Here is a 16,053-nt window from a genome sequence, read left to right on the forward strand (position 1 = left end):
CCGAATAGAGTTTGCTTTTATTTGAAGAGTTACGTCGGCGTTATTAAGGGGTCGGGTGTGGTAGGAGCTATGAGAGCCAGGGTTGGAGCAGGACTCCAATGAGTTAGGGGATGTAGGAAGGTAGAAAAGCACAAAGGTGGGAATCATTGCAAAGATTTTAAAAGCTAAGTTAAATTTTTACAGTCGAAGGTAAAATCAGGGAACAGAGGCTGACGTATGAGCTTATCTCTGATTAAAACTGCCTACATTTTTCATATTTCTGGTTTCCAACACAGCTTTATAAGTAGTGGGATCAATTCGCTTTTATCAGAAAACTGCCTGGAAACAGTTAAAAAAAATCGGAGTTCTTAAGTTGTCGGCAAAATTGTTGAAACTTCCCGTGTGAACCGGGCAACAAATTACAAGAAGAAAAAAATACGTATGCGTTTCATCTCTTAAATAACGTACTCCTGTTTATAGCGATGTGATCGCACACTTTGAAGAGCTTTAGGAACTTGGATAACGTTCCACCGTGGGGTTAAGGAGGCGAAGCGCAGCGGTACGAGGTCTTCCGCCCCGGTTTTCGGGCGCGTGCCTGGGAGAGGAGCCGTGCCCGCTTGTGTGTGGCTTCTACCTCTTTGTGCCTCCAAAATATCCTCTGCTTGTATTTCCCGATGATGCACCCTAGACGCTCTCCCCAGCAGCTGTGACCTTTCTCCAAGTCCCGAAGTTTGAAGCTGGAGGAGCTGTAAAATACCAGAGCTCGCCCGGAGGACAAAATATAGTAACGGGCTGGAAGGAAGCAGGCGTTTTCCCGGGAGGAAATGGTGGAGGCAAACGGTAGCGATGGAGAATTCGGAGAGTGGAGGCGATTCCTCTGACGAAGAGTGCTGTTTCTCGGGGAGCAGCGATGAGTACTCCTGTGATGAAGTCCAGAAAGCGTCCGAGTCAGTGCTCGCAAGCGAGGCTTTCACAGAATTACTTGTGGCATTTAATGCCGTGCACGGCTAATAATTACTCGTTGCATTTAATGCCATGCGTTTCAATTAACTACTTTTGGATTTAATGCCGTGCACTTCTCTTAATTACTTGTTGCCTTTAATGCCCTGCACTGCTAATAACTACTTTTGGATTTAATGCCGGGCACCTGAAATTATTACTTGTTGCATTTAATGCCGTGCACCTCTAGTAATTACTTTTGCATTTAATGCCATGCGCTTCTGGTAATTGCTTTTGCACTTAATGCCATGCGCTTGAAGTAACTACGGTTGCAATTAATGCTGTGCACTTCAGGTAACTACTTGTTGCATTTAATGCCGTGAGCTTCAAATAATTACTGTTGCATTTGATGCAGTGCTCTTCTAAGAATTCCTTGGTGCATTTAATGCCACGTGCTGTAGCTGGTGGCCACCTGTGGCAGTACTACCTTTTAAAACAGGGACTGACAATTTGTTTCGCTTGAACGTGACTGCGGTTAATTTGTAGATCGGTGGCACGGCCCTAGGTATGGGTGTCATTTTTAAACGTACGTGAGGTGTTGGCAGTGTTTGGAAGTCTGAGCGTGTCTTGTATTTCACAGCTGGTGCACATAAAGGTTTCACGTTTGTATAGAACTGAAAATACGTTGAGTTTTCCCTTCTGTTTTTAGGAACTTGATGAGATTTTTAATCCTGCTTGCAGCCTGATTGGTAAACACCCGCTAAGAGGAGGGCATGCGAGGTTGATAAACCCACTTGCAGGCGATTTAGACTGGGGAAAGGGGAAGCTGCTTTCCCCCGTCGGTCCCTTCGTTCAGTATCTGCGGGACGAGGGTCCTGCAGCGCTGGCGGGGAGGGGTTTGTAGGCAAGGATGCACAGAATGGCTTTGGAGAGAGCCAAAGAGAGGGATTTCTTGATTTAGCACTTCATATATGAGCCGCTTCATCATTCATTAAAAAAGACTGGTTTTTCCCTGACTTCCCAGTTACTTCTACTCGCGCAGAACATGGGAAACCTCAGAATCGCGTAGTGTTCTGCATTACAGAAACCCTGCTGTCCCTTTGCGTCAGGCGCTTGTGCTACGCGAGGTGCCCTTTGGGAAAGTGCCTTCGTTCTACATTAATTTCAGGCTGATTAAAAGGATGTATGAAGTACAAGATGGTGGAAACCGTAACAGTTACTTGTGCATTTTAATCTCTAATGTTAAGGTTTATTTAAAATGTTTGAACCGAAGCCACCGGTAGCTGTATTTTACTTGTCTGTAATCATATAACTGTAATATAGTAACTATAGGTGTCTCTATAATCTATAACTACAAAGGCATAAACTGTATTTTTGTGGCAGAAAGGCATCCGAGATAATGCGACAAATACGTCAAGTTTTAACAGGAATTAATGAACAACCAAAAAGTTTGCATACTCGTTTTAATGTATTAATATACCGGCGAAAGTTGGCTACAGCAGCTTAAGGGGATGTTAAATATTATCATTCCTTATCCTTTTTGTATTTGCCGAAGTTTTAAAAGTTAATAGAGATAATTGTCTACTGCTATTCACCTACTTCTTTCTACTTGCTTTCAATTACTATGATTTTGTTTATCGGTATGGATAAATTAGCACTAATACACACTTAATTTCTGAAAATAGACTCAGAGACAGCATTTGAATATATGCTTGAATATTAATGTTTCTTTCGTTTGTATTTCTGCTTGCTCTGTTTTAAAGAGATTAAAGTAAAGATAGCTCAAAAGTAATTGCCGTTAGTTAATGGTGACCTTAAAGGGAGAGGGCACATTCCTGTACGAGTGCACGCGCCCCATGCTTTTTTTTACTGTATTACTGCTTTAATACCTCCCGTCTTTAAACAGGGGAACTGCTATTTCCAACAGCATTTTTAAATCTCATTTTCTACTTCCGTGGAAACGTACAGTGGTTTTCCGGTCTAAATGAATTAGGTGTGTTTAAAAGAGGTGGGTCTCTTTTGCCTGTAATCCACTTAGCCTTCGTACGTGGAAAGGTTTGGAGTGGGTTTGAATAAAACAGCAACTCTGAATCCTGTGCTTTCGTTTGGCCGTCACAGAAAATGCAGCGACATCTCTGTAACCCATGACGAAACGCTGAATCTGTCTGATCAGAATGAATTAGCTTCGTATTTATAGCTTGGGCTGGCCACAGCCAAATTCTTGGTGGGGAAAACACAAAGCATTTGGTAACAAAGATGCAGAAAAAATTCTAGAAGTGCAATATTTTTGGTTTCTGAAAAGCTGGTGAAAGGAACCAGCGCAATGTTTTGATGCCAAAACCTTTCCAAAGCTCCGTCCTAATCAGGTCCCTCTTATAGGCACAGTCCCAGCCTCCCCAGTGCTCAGATAGCAAATGCATAGCGAGTCCTATAGCCTACCATATACGTTGCACCTGCTCTGAGTAGCAGAGCTGATGTCCTACTTAACTGGATGCTTCGTGTTCCAACATTGAGATATTATATGGGGTTTTGGGGAGAAGGACGTGAGCAGAAGTCTAAATGTTCATAAATAAATCTATGCAAGTAGCTAATATTTTGATAAAACTGTTTCTGCGCACAAACGTGCATAGTAAGAAACGAGACTTTGCCTAAAACAGATGAAAAGCACGGGCTGATGCATGGCTGGGTGTCTTATTTACAAGGGCAACCTGGTTCTCTTTTTCTGCCCGTGCGTGGTTTTTAGCTTTTGTGTGCTTGAAGCCTGTACGGGTGATGATTCCCTAAACCAATGTAGGGGAAAAAGCTGTGAAACCCAGAAATGTATTCTTGAAGTGCTTTAAGAATGCAGTATGTTTGGAAATAAAAAGCTGGTCATGAAAATAATACGGCTTGCTTAAGAAATGTATTTTTTCTTTCAGGGAGGATGTCAGAACGGCCAACGTCATCGCAGCTGAAGCAGTAACTTGTCTGGTCATAGACAGGGAGTAAGTACATCGTTTTCTTGCCGTGGGGTGGGGTGTATCTCCAGTTCGCACCTTTTACGGCTTTTTAAATAGAGCCTTTGATCATTTTCTCCCGAGAGGTCATTTAATTTTGAGTAATACATTCAGAGTCCTTGACGAAGAGAGGGAAGATCCCCCTAAATCAACAAGACAGAACTCACTAGTGGCACATGGAGAAAATTAAGAAGCGAAGAAAGATGAAATGGAAACAAATGGGGAGATAGCATTACTGTGGAAACGGATCCAGGCGTTACGGTGCAACACAGATTGAGTTCGTGTCGGCAAAATGTCACGAAAGGCATCAAGCTTCTGGCAAACGTTCAAGCAAGATGTTGTTATTCTATCCCATGCGGGGATGGAGAACCCTCATCCGAAGGATATAGCCCTCCTTGAAGCTCTGCAGCTCAAAGGAGATAGAGGAGATCAGAAGAGTAAAATAATGTCTTACATAGAGAGCTTGAAGGAATTAGGGGGGTTTAGAAAAGAAATGCCTGGGCTCCAGAAAACAGTGCTGCAAATTCAACTGCTCTCTACAATTGTTGGGAATGGGATTAAAAAAAATAGCATTACCTTGAAAATTCAACGTGACTCTTGGGGCTGTTTTCCAGTTGTGAGGGCAGGGAAGCACTGGCATAGACCATCAAAAGGTACAGACAAATCTTCCACGGGAATCCTTCCAAGGGAATGTTCTGTAGATCTGTGAAACCATGGGAGATGCGGGTAGGATGAAGGGGCACTGACTTTTCACTCACAGAGCCATAGGAAAACGAGAAGAGTTTGCGAGTGTTCAAAAGAAAAGAAATCCACTGGATTTATTAAACGTGTAGGACCTACCTCTGGGCTAGGAAGTTGTGGAGGGGTGTAGGAGAGTACCGAGGCAAATATCAGAAATGGTTGCTCTGTCCTTGAGCTCTTCCCCGGGCACATAGTCTTGATGCAAGAGACCGTCAAAGGTCGATGCTAGGTTAGGAGGGACCTCAGAAGCCCTTCTTATATTCTGATGAGACACGTGAGAGACGCTGGAGTATCTTGTAGGGATGATCTACGTTCACTCAGTCCTGCTTTAATGGAAGTGTTTGGTATTCGGTTACCTCTTGAGATTTCTTACAGTCCTTCGTTTCGAGAAATCTGGTGTTCTGTAATGGCTGAACGGGGGAGTAATACTTCAAAAATCCTAGGTCTTCTGATGTGTTAGTTGGGTTATGATCAATTTAAAAAAATTACGGTCTGTCCGTTGAAAACAGATGGTGAACTGTGAGCTGAGGGGCTTTCTTGCACATGCGCGAGCAAGGTAGCCTGGTAGATAAAATATGCATTATTCCTTATCGTTCCGTGGGACGAAGAGAAGAAGAATCGACCTGATTAGATAATTTAGCAAGCATTAACTCAGAGAAATATAAAGCAACAAGCAATTTATGCATTTTTTCTGAACGCTTCTGAAGGGATATTTTTGTTTTGCACTGTAATCATTTAAAAAACCCCAAAAAACTAGTAATTGCAGAGTCCGTCCTTACTGATCATTTTACAGGCTGTTTCTCTCCTTGCCTACTGTGCCTTTTTCTCGGCGTACAATGCCCTTGAAATAGTAAGGAAGTACAAGTTAAATTTAAACTGATGAAGCTGTAGTTAATCTATACCAGAGATTCTAGTAATGCTCTGCAATTAGTAGCAGAGTAACACTATTTATAAGAATCCTATTTATAGTGCGAGAAAAGTAATGCTATTTATAGCACTATTTATAGTTCAAGGAAGGTTGTCCTGTGTCCTGACCAGTTCTAACTTGTCACAGATCTTCTCTTAGATGATTATTTTATAGGTGTGCGGATAGCTGTAGAAGCTAATTTTCATGTGGAGAAAATCTTAATATGGAAAAATTCTGTAAATTTGGAAAATTGTGCAGACGCTGTTCTGTTAATAAGGAAAAATAGCATTTCTTTATATGCAGGTACACAGAATATTACAACATTTGGTTTGTTACGGTGGTCACGGTAAACGTTCACGTTGAGTTATATGCAAAGTAGCAATGGAAGCTGGAAGTCAGCTTTACCTACAGTCGGACGCTGTTCTGCGCAGAAGAATGATGCATGTCGTTATGGTTGCCTAATATTTTCTATTACAAGACGAGCTCTTTGCTTAATCAAACGGAACTATTGAAGCAGCAATTTTCATGCTCTGTGTCCGTGTCTCAATCTGAAACATTTCAGCAAAATTGATGTCGCAATTTCAAAGAACAAGTTATGGAAAAATACCGTTTACTTAACGGTCAATCCATTTCTCTGAGAAACTGGAGAATTTCAGTCTTGCTGACAGGAGGGGTTACTATCACCAACTGGCATTATCTTGTCATCAGAGTAACTCTTTGAGCTTCCTTTTAAAAGTCTTCTTCCCAAGACATCCAAAAATGGTTCCACAGAAGACCTGAGAGCCACACTGCTGACAGAGCTGCTGTACTCCCATCTAGTGAACTCCTGAACTGTCAGAGTCGCGCCTTGGCATCGCAGCAAGTTATTCCTAAGAGAGATGGAAGACTGGTCTCTGGATTTGGCAATATTAGGAGCAACTGTAGGGCTGTTTTAGCTGCTGGAGGATTTTGAGGGTAATAATACAGGAAACTTTCTTCATAGGGATGAGCCAGGCCACCAAGCAAGCTCTGGGAGAGTTGGGTTTGAGGTGGGATGTTGCTTTAAGCGGGAAAAGATGAAATGGTTTGCCTGAAGTCATTTCTGAAATTCAAAAAATATGTATTAAAATGCTACAGGGCTGAAGCAGTGGGAGTTGAAAATACCATGAGGAAAGCCAAACGGTAGTACGTGATGGGTCTTTGATTACCAAACCCTCACCATGTCGGTGCTGCCTTGCTTTTTAATTTCCTTGTGAAACAAGAAGGCCATTACAGTCACAAAACACCCCAAAGACGCCCAAAAAGTAGTAGAGCTATTTCTTGCAAATCTATGTTGACATGCTTTGCAACAATGGATTTGCAGCATCCTTTTCTGATGTAGAAATGAGCAGAGTCTTGATCTAACAAAGAAAACGACCTGCAGCGCAGCAAGCGTTTGATGTGTCCCACGGACTTTAAGCCATTTTGTTCCCACTTGTCCTTGTCCTGAAAATATTTGTTATGAAGGACAACATTGACATTCTTTCCGTCTTGCAATTATCTTTCTAAGTCCCTTCCTTTACCAGAATAATGAATTTCAGTGGGATTTAGTCCTTAACGCTCTCTGGCTTCATCAGCAGTCTCCACCACACAGGAGGTGAGAGGAATCCGATCATCCGGCTCCAACCAAGCTGTAGGAGAAATTTCAGCTGACTTTGCTAAGGCTTAACGTCAGATATCCTGCGTTTCGCTCCCATGTGAATGAATAAATATTGCTCGTTGAACATCCTTTGCTCTAAATTGGAGAGATACGGATTTGATAGATGGACTTTTTGGTGGGTGAGGAATTGATTGGATGGTCGCATCCAGAGGGTGGTGGTCAACGGCTCGATGTCCAGATGGAGATCGGTGACGAGTGGTGTCCCGCAGGGGTCCGTATTGGGACCGGTACTGTTTAATATCTTCATCAGTGACATAGGCAGTGGGATCGAGTGCACCCTCAGCCAGTTTGCAGATGACCCCAAGCTGAGGGGTGCGGTGGACACGTGATGCCATCCAGAGGGACCTGGACAAGCTGGAGAAGTGGGCCCGTGTGAACCTCATGAGGTTCAACAAGGCCAAGTGCAAGGTCCTGCACCTGGGTCGGGGCAACCCCCGGTATCAGCACAGGCTGGGGGATGAAGGGATGGAGAGCAGCCCTGTGAGAAGGACTTGGGGTACTGGTGGACGAAAAGCTGGACATGAGCCGGCAATGTGCGCTCGCAGCCCAGAAGGCCAACCGCATCCTGGGCTGCATCACCAGCAGCGTGGCCAGCAGGTCGAGGGAGGGGATTCTGCCCCTCTGCTCTGCTCTGGTGAGACCCCCCCCTGCAGCACTGCCTCCAGCTCTGGGTCCTCAGCACAGGACAGACATGGACCTGTTGGAGCGGGTCCAGAGGAGGCCACGACAATGATCAGGGGGTGGAACGCCTCTGCTATGAAGAAAGGCTGAGAGAGTTGGGGTTGTTCAGCCTGGAGAGGAGAAGGCTTTGGGGAGACCTTATTGCGGCCTTTCAGTACTTAAAGGGGGCTTAGAAGAAAGGTGGGGAGAGACTTTTTAGCAGGGCCTGTTGTGACAGGACAAGGGGGAATGGTTTTAAACTAAAAGAGGGGAGATTTAGACTAGCTGGAAGGAAGAAATTTTTTACGCTGAGGGTGGTGAAACACCAGCACAGGTTGCCCAGAGAGGTGGTAGATGCCCCATCCCTGGAAATGTTCAAGGTCAGGTTTGACGGGGCTCTGGGCAACCTGATCCAGTTGAAGATGTCCCTGCCCATGGCAGGGGGGTTGGACTAGATGACCTTTAAAGGTCCCTTCCAACCCAAACTATTCTGTGATTCTGTGACTCTGTGAACCTTTAGGAAGATGTCCTTCAGCAATAATCTGAACCCAACAGTGAAGAAGATACAGGCTCAGCGTTGAACTTTTAATTTGGTTGTTCTTTTAAACCAGGGGAACTATTTCACATAGACTTTGCATCGTATTTTCTGATACTAGCGTGGCATAGAAGAAACGTGAATGTGAGTGTTCATTGTGTTGAATGAGTGCTTTAGCTGAGTCTGTTGATACCATTTTGGCCTAGACGTAAGAAGCCAGTAAGTGGTGGGAGTCAGTAAACTTGTGGCAGAAAACAGGGAAGGTGTTGTGTGTTCTTTTAAGGTGATAAGAAGGAAGAAAATGTAACAGCCTGTAAGTTAATAGCAACAGGGGAAGTTACCGAAGATCAGCGCACGTGATCCTTGAGCGGGAAGCTCTGTGTACGGACAATATATCACATGCTATAGTTCATAGAGAAGAAAACATGAGAGTTTGGGTTGCAACTGGAAATCATTCTGGAGTTTGGATTGATTTTTGAAGACATGGAGAGGTGGAGGCACATAGAACCGAAGCATTGCAGACACCTCCTGAAGCATTGCAGATACCAGCTGAGACATCAGTGGATGGCAGATGTCTCGATAAGGACCATGACTCTTCAAAGGTAATGATCGTGAAGAGGGGGGAAGCATGAGGGAAAAAGGCATAAAGCAATAGGTTTCTTGTGCTGCGGAATGAACATAAGCAGCAGGCTATTACTGAAGATGAGAAAGCAAGGAGGACCACCTAGCTCCAGCCAAGAACTGGAACCTCTGAAGAAATCCAGGCTGTGACTGTGCGAAGAGAGATTTTGCAGCCGTTACGGGAAATTCTGCAAGGAATCTGTTGCAAAACTGGGGATTTGTGCAAGAAGCCAGAGAGGGCAAACTGGGGCCCCGCGAGCAGAGGGAATCATGGGCTTATCCCAAAAACAGAAAGGCATGTTGTGTGGTAGGAGTAAAGGCGCAAAATTCGTGCAGGGATAACGGAAATATGATGGAGGAGCAACCACACATGAAACACAGCTGGAGAAAAATATGATTAAGGTAATTGGGATTAATTTCATAAGGAAATATGAAATGGTAATTTGTTGGTTTAGCTTAAATTGAATAGTTTAAAAAGTAGGTCTGTAACTCTGATTCTCAATATTAAAAATGGCAAATTGAGAAATTAAAGGAGCTCTTTGGGAAATCAGCTGGACAGGGGCACCTATGAGTCCTTCATCTAATAGGCTTCAGTTCTACAAATCTGCATTATAGAAAGGCAGCACATTTAGGAGATGATTTATAGGGATTTATAGGAGTTTGTGTTTAGGAACGGCTGAAGAGAATTGACTAGTTGGTTTGAGATCGCTACTAGAAAATGAAGCGAGTGTCGGAGGTGGGATTTCCAGGTGAGGTAGCTGTGTGGTGCAGCCGTACAAGCTCTACAGTGACCACATTGGGAGTACCATTCATTTTGGTCACCCAAGGAAGAAGACTATGATGGCAAATAGATTATTTGCTATAACATTAAGAGTTGTCATCTTGCCAGAAAAAAATAGCGTAGTCTTACCTGTTCAGGTGTATTTCAAAGAAAAAAGCTTAGTAATCGGTAGGAAAAATTTCCAGGGAATTTCAGTTTATATTCAAAGTTTCAGCATGTCCATGCACGCTGTCGTTGAAGAGGAGGTTCCACTAACCCGGTAGGGAACGCAAAATGAGACGGTGACAAGGCTGATCAAAGGAGGATGACAGCTTTGCTGAGGGATCTCAGCACCGAGCGGGCTGGCTCCATGCTCAAGCTTAATGGGAAGACCGGGTTGATGCAGCCAGGTTGTCTGGAGGGAAAGAGATGTTCTTCCTGCCAACCGTGAAGCATAGACCCAACTGGGGGGCTTAGGACATTGGCTTGAAAAGTTCAGCAGAATCCACATGTTGTTCGTGGGAATTGTAAAACTAAACATCTGACCGTTTCGAGGAATTTGTAGAAGCCTTTGGATACTCGGGGAGCCAGACAGCTCATTGGAAAAATACAGCTTTCTTCTGATCAAACGCGTGATCTAGGTAAACACATTAATATTTTATAGCAGTTGTTAATTGTCAGATGTCTTTTATTCATTTTCAATTCCAAGAGCAATTTTTCTTCACAATCCGTGGGCTTTCTGTGTTTATGACTTTCTAAGACCCTATGTGAACTGAAATGGAGTCTGTTGCTGGTTACCTGTTTCCTATCGTGATTCTGCGGTAATTCATCCTCTAGGAAGATGGGGAGATGCACGACATTGGTGTCTCCAAAGTGTTTCAAGTTTGGCCCTGTCATCGTTCGTCTTGGTGAATTTTCAGGCTCCCTGGAGGGGTCATTAGATTTGTTGCAGAAATGCAGTTGGGCTGATTGGGGAAAAGGTAACAACTACGACATGCTGGATTGGATGGGTTGGTCTTCTAGGAAATTTTCTACAAAACGTCTTCTGATAAAAATTGTGTAGACACAAGCGGGACAACCTTGAGCATCTGTTTCGTAAATCAGTTTGAATAAACATATACAGACACACTTGACTTGCAGCTATTTTGCATGAAGATAAAACAGGAGGAAAAGGTTCAAACCCTGTTCCTAACATTTTGATTGTCATTGGCGCGCTGAGAGAGAAGCTGGTGCCACTTTTTAAACTTTTTCTTTTTTTAACATGTACCTCTTGAACCTGAAAAAGTTTTTGAAAATGTTCATAGATTCTCCTGCCCTGTAAGAATATTTACACTGCAGTTGAATCGGGTTCATCTTTTATTTATATGTGACTTCTTCCTCCATATAATTTATTTATGTTGATAACAATATTTTCCTGGAGCGCTGAGATTTACCAGGTGTAAATGTTACGGGTGCTGGGAGTACAGAATTGCCTAACGCAAATGTTAGAGAGCGGAGCTGAAGGATGAGAGCCACTAAAACTCAAGGCACAGCTGCTGCTGATGGAGGCGAGTAGTGCTACAAAACTACGTGGTATTTGCAGATATTGAGTGCTAAATGCTGTTTTTTCTGCTTATTGTCTTCTTCGGTTACGCAGATCAAGATGATACAGGGTTTTTTAATGAAACATTTTAAATATTTCAGGTTTGGGGTTTAAATATTTATGTAAATATCTTAGGTTTTTGTCCTTATTTGAAAGCCTGATTTTGGTTTGCGACGGGGATAGCTATGAGGTCTCAAGAAAGGTTGCTGTATCAACCCTCTTGGCAAGGGAGATGGGAGAAGAATAAAATAAACCAATATTATCCTAGCGTGACTGACCCTATACTAGCTGAGCCGAACTTTTTCATTGGAGATTTTAGGTTTTGCTGCTTTACTGTTTTTCCCAGTTGGGGTGAAGTTTATCCATGGAGAAAATTGGTTATGAGGAGAGAATAGAAAAAATGAAGAGAAAAGGCTATGTGGAGAAAAAAACCGAGCAGTTTTCTGATTAAATTCTTGGGGAAGTTGTGACTGAGGTGAGACTTGAACAGCATTCCGATAGGCAATAAAAAAGTGACTCCAGTGAACTTAAAAATTCGCCCAGTCCTAAGTCTTGCTTAAGATATTTTAATAGAAACTTAAGGATATTAGGCAAACTGTTGTTACTCCTTTCAGCGACTTTTTCTTATTTGCCCATATAATGTTTCACTATACAAAGATGTATTTGCATTGCCAAAAAAATATTGAATGTTTAACCCTGCCACATTTCCTAACCACATGAAAGAAGCCAAGCCTAGCTATTTTAAATTGCATTTTAAGCCTTAGGTCATGGCTTACAGCGTTCCAAGAGGATCACAGTATTACTGTGTCTCGCTTAATTGCCTAAATATCTATTTGTGGTGCAAGTGACCATTAACATATACATCTTGCTTTGCTTTCCCTGTCATCTTTCAAAGCTTTGGCTTCATCCTATGGCACATATTCAACACAAGAAAGATGAACCTTCATTTGTTGAATGAGCTGAATTTTTCGTAACTTCACTGCTAAGTAAAGAATTTTGGGTCGAAAAGGTACTCTGGTGATTAAGATGTTTTAATATTGAAAATTACAGCCTGACTCGTTAAAAAACCCTCACGCAATTTCCTTGCGGGAGCAAAGGGGTCTTTTCCTTCTCTTCCTCATTAATGAGTTCCCGTTGCTTTCCCTGTGCTGTGTAAATGATTTCCTAGATTGTATCATTTTAAAATATTAGGAATTAAACAAAGTGGAAAACTCAGGGCATTTGTGTGGGCAGAGGATATTTCCAGAGCGGTGACGACTGTAATTATGCAAAAGGCGATGCTAGAAAAGCCCATTACAGCAAGCAGCTCTAGATCCAAACCTCTCCCGACTGTGACCTCTTGCCTCATATTTATTGCAATAACGGGTAAAACATGGCTTTTTCCAGCTGCTGTTCCTAAAGCAAGATAATTAAGCCTCCTTTTGTTCTTCTGGAAGTCGTGTCCCTGCTCACCACGTGGACACGGGGTACCTTGCCTAGGGTCAGGTACCTCCTGATGCAGCAGGACATTTAAATACCCACTTAAGACCGTACGGCATGTTTAAGCTGCTTGGGCAAAGCACAGTCCAAAGAGTTTCATCGTGCTCGAGGCCAAAGGGAGCACGAAGTCACCCTGGTTGGCCTCGGACGTCGCAGGATATTGCATTTCCCAGCGCTGCCCTCCGCTCAACCCAAATACATCAGGTCGATGAATTCTGCTCATTGCTGTATTTTCAGGAACAGCGGGGGTTTGGAGCTTTTCGGTCAGTAGGTTTTTCATCTGTGGCTCTTTATCCTATATAATGTCACGTGATCTGAAACGAAGTGATTTAGGGGGAAAAATGCAAACGATCTACAGACTGTTACCGTTATTAACCTGCCCTGTATTTTCCTCACCTGCTGAAGAGCATTAATTCTCTTTCATCCTAAAAGTCTTTGCTGAAAGAGGGCCATATCGAATATTCTGTTCTTAGTATTAAATTTGTAAATTTGGTCCTAAATGGTGATTTTTTTTTTTTTCCCCCCAATTTTTTCAGTTAATTTTTGTTCAACTTCTTAATAGCCATTTCTCTTCTTCAGCTCCGTGGTTAGTGCCTCAGGAGTGTCATGAACATATAGAAGCCGGAGGAACTGCAGGACTTTCGTTTCTGCAGCTGTGACCTTAAGGCAGAGATTAGTCAAGAGACTGTAGTTTTCAGCAGTTCATCCTTGCAAATTAGCCCAACTCTTTTCTCGTTTTGCACGTGGCGCTTTCTTTCTTGGAAAAAGAGAACCTGTGTGTGACAGACACGTTAGGAATGATGGAAATGTATAGTAGGGAACTATGTTTTTCACCTGGAATGTTTTCAGTTATAGGTGTTAATTGATTTCAGTTATTAAAATCACTAAAAATATTCAATTTGTATTTCTTACTTAGTCTCTGACGCTGTGTAATATCACTACCAAAGACATAACAATTTCTTTTTTTTATTTTTTTTTTTTTTTCTCTGGAGTGATGCTTGTTAGTTGATCGAATGGTCATTGGGTCCATTTGTTTGAGTCACTCACGATATAAAAAGATTTTCTAATTCTTTTTCCGATACGTCTATGCCCCTTGTATCTCCCCGGGGACAGAGGATGGTGTTGGGGGACTGCTCAAGCTACTCGCAGCTTGTACAGAAGGCAGCTCAGCACCGAGTGCATCAGGCATTCCTAACATTTCACCCTGTCTTACTCAGTTTAACCCAATTAAAGCCAGATTTCCTCTTAAATGTCATTAAGCAATTTGGCTTACAACAATTTGTTTGCCTTTCTGCCCTCGCTTTCTTTTCCTTCTCTACTTTCCACACACCCCCCCCTCATTTTATTTCTCTCTGCTGTGTTTTTGGTCGCTGTTTCTCTTAAGACGAGAAAGCTAACATACAGAAAGAAAGATTATCCTTCGCTTTGAAAGCAGAGAGATTTCTAGGGTTTCTGGTTGGAGGACAGGGATATGGTGGTGGCACCTCCCCATCATGGGACTTGCCATCATGGGACAATGTTACCTGCTAACATTGGCAGATTTACTCTAAAACTTACATTGGAGGGAGGGCAAACTTTACCAGTAATTGCAGGGGGTTCAGCCTCTAAAAAAGGTGGGTAAATAGGTTTGGATCTTCTTGGCATTGGTTATTGCATTTCCACCCCTTCTCCAGTGTATCTGAGGCCGCGTTCCCCAGCAGGTGCCCGGCCCCGGCCCCGGTTTGGTCAGTCACGGCCATCCCCGCTGCCGAGGGATGGCCCCTGGGTGCTGCCGAAGAGCTGCGTTGGCTTGCTTGGCTCCCAGATGGAGACTCTTCCTTTAAAAACACCTCTTTGTTCTTACAGCTCCTTCAAACATCTGATTGGCGGCCTAGATGACGTTTCCAATAAAGCCTATGAAGATGCAGAAGCAAAAGCAAAGTAAGTGTCTGCTCGTTGTGTTCAGCGTAAAGTCTTAACCTCGTTTTTGTTGATGGTACATCATTGTAATTCAAAAAAACCTCCGTTTTTTCTCAACACAATAGCATAAAACAGCTTAAAAAGTATTGAATTAGGTGCTCACTCTGAGTTTTCCTCTGGATGAGCCTCCTTCTGTCTCCCTGGCTCTCTCCATGAATATGGGAGGACCGGAGGGAGATGGGTCTCCTCGGGTCAGTGCCCAGGGACGGGTGGTCCCAAGGTCCGTCTTAATCACAATCTTTGAGTCCACAGAAGTGTTGGATCTTCAAAATCGATCGCAAAATAATTCTCTTGAAATATTTTAAGGTGAGAAATTACAGATCCTGGAAAGCTGAGGTCATGAAGGAAATTGTTGTTGAATAGGATTTGTTTCTTTAGAGAACGCTGTCAGACATTGTCACAAAGTCAAAACGTATTCTGAGACAAAGAATGGGAAATTGAGTTTGTCATTTTTGAATGAATACCAGAGCTACTTTGATGTGAAGCAATATATTCATCTGAAGCCCTACCATAAATATTCATTCCTTTCAGAAGTGAACTGTAGCGTATTTTAAAAATATTTCCAGAAAAACCCCAATCGTCATTCATTCTTGATCTACAGTTTGTTTTGATGGGAGAACTTTGTTCTGTCTGTGCTTTGATGCTATACCAACAATCAAGCTTTTGAAGAGGAACGTGTTCTGATTAGAGGATACTGAATATAAGCCAATATGATTCAAAGGCAAAAGTAGTTTAAAAGAAAACTGAAGTTGCTCTAGACAAAAGCATTTTACCTTTCCTCTTAGAAAATTATTTTACTTTTCCCCTTACAAAATTATTTTACTTCTCTTCCTTTTTTTTTTTTTTTATTATTACCACATTAAAGAAGGGGTTAGGTGTTTTCTCAAAGTCAAATGCTCGGTGTGACTGTTGATCCGTGGGCTGCAGCTGTCTAAATTTAGGATTGCTCTTAAGTTATACATAGTAACTTCTCATTAAACCGGAGGGGTTTGAAATAGTGTATAACAAAGGAATTTGGCACTTCTGTGGAGAGAAAATGAGAAGCCCTAATTAGTTAGTTGATTGAAAAATCACTTTTTGTTTGTTTGTTTCAAAAAGTAAATATGCATCCCAAGAAACTTTGTTTCCTGGACAAGACTTGCTAATATTGCAAAGTACCCACAAATTAAGATAGTATTTTCTTTTTTATCATCTTCGAGTGAGATTTGAAATAGATT

General features: G+C 42.5%; 1 protein-coding gene across 2 annotated transcripts in view; it reads left to right on the plus strand.

The window, feature by feature from the left end:
* The window catches only part of PRKG1 (protein kinase cGMP-dependent 1), a 513,502-nt gene that overhangs the window by 432,345 nt on the left and 65,104 nt on the right, over positions 1-16,053 (plus strand). For both annotated transcript variants that reach the window (XM_075154073.1, XM_075154072.1), the window contains exons 8-9: positions 3,837-3,902; positions 14,723-14,797. In XM_075154073.1, coding sequence (XP_075010174.1) covers positions 3,837-3,902; positions 14,723-14,797 — 141 coding nt within the window. The remainder of the gene's footprint in view (positions 1-3,836; positions 3,903-14,722; positions 14,798-16,053) is intronic.

Source organism: Calonectris borealis, chromosome 7, assembly GCF_964195595.1.
Source record: "Calonectris borealis chromosome 7, bCalBor7.hap1.2, whole genome shotgun sequence".
Classification (NCBI taxonomy): domain Eukaryota; kingdom Metazoa; phylum Chordata; class Aves; order Procellariiformes; family Procellariidae; genus Calonectris; species Calonectris borealis.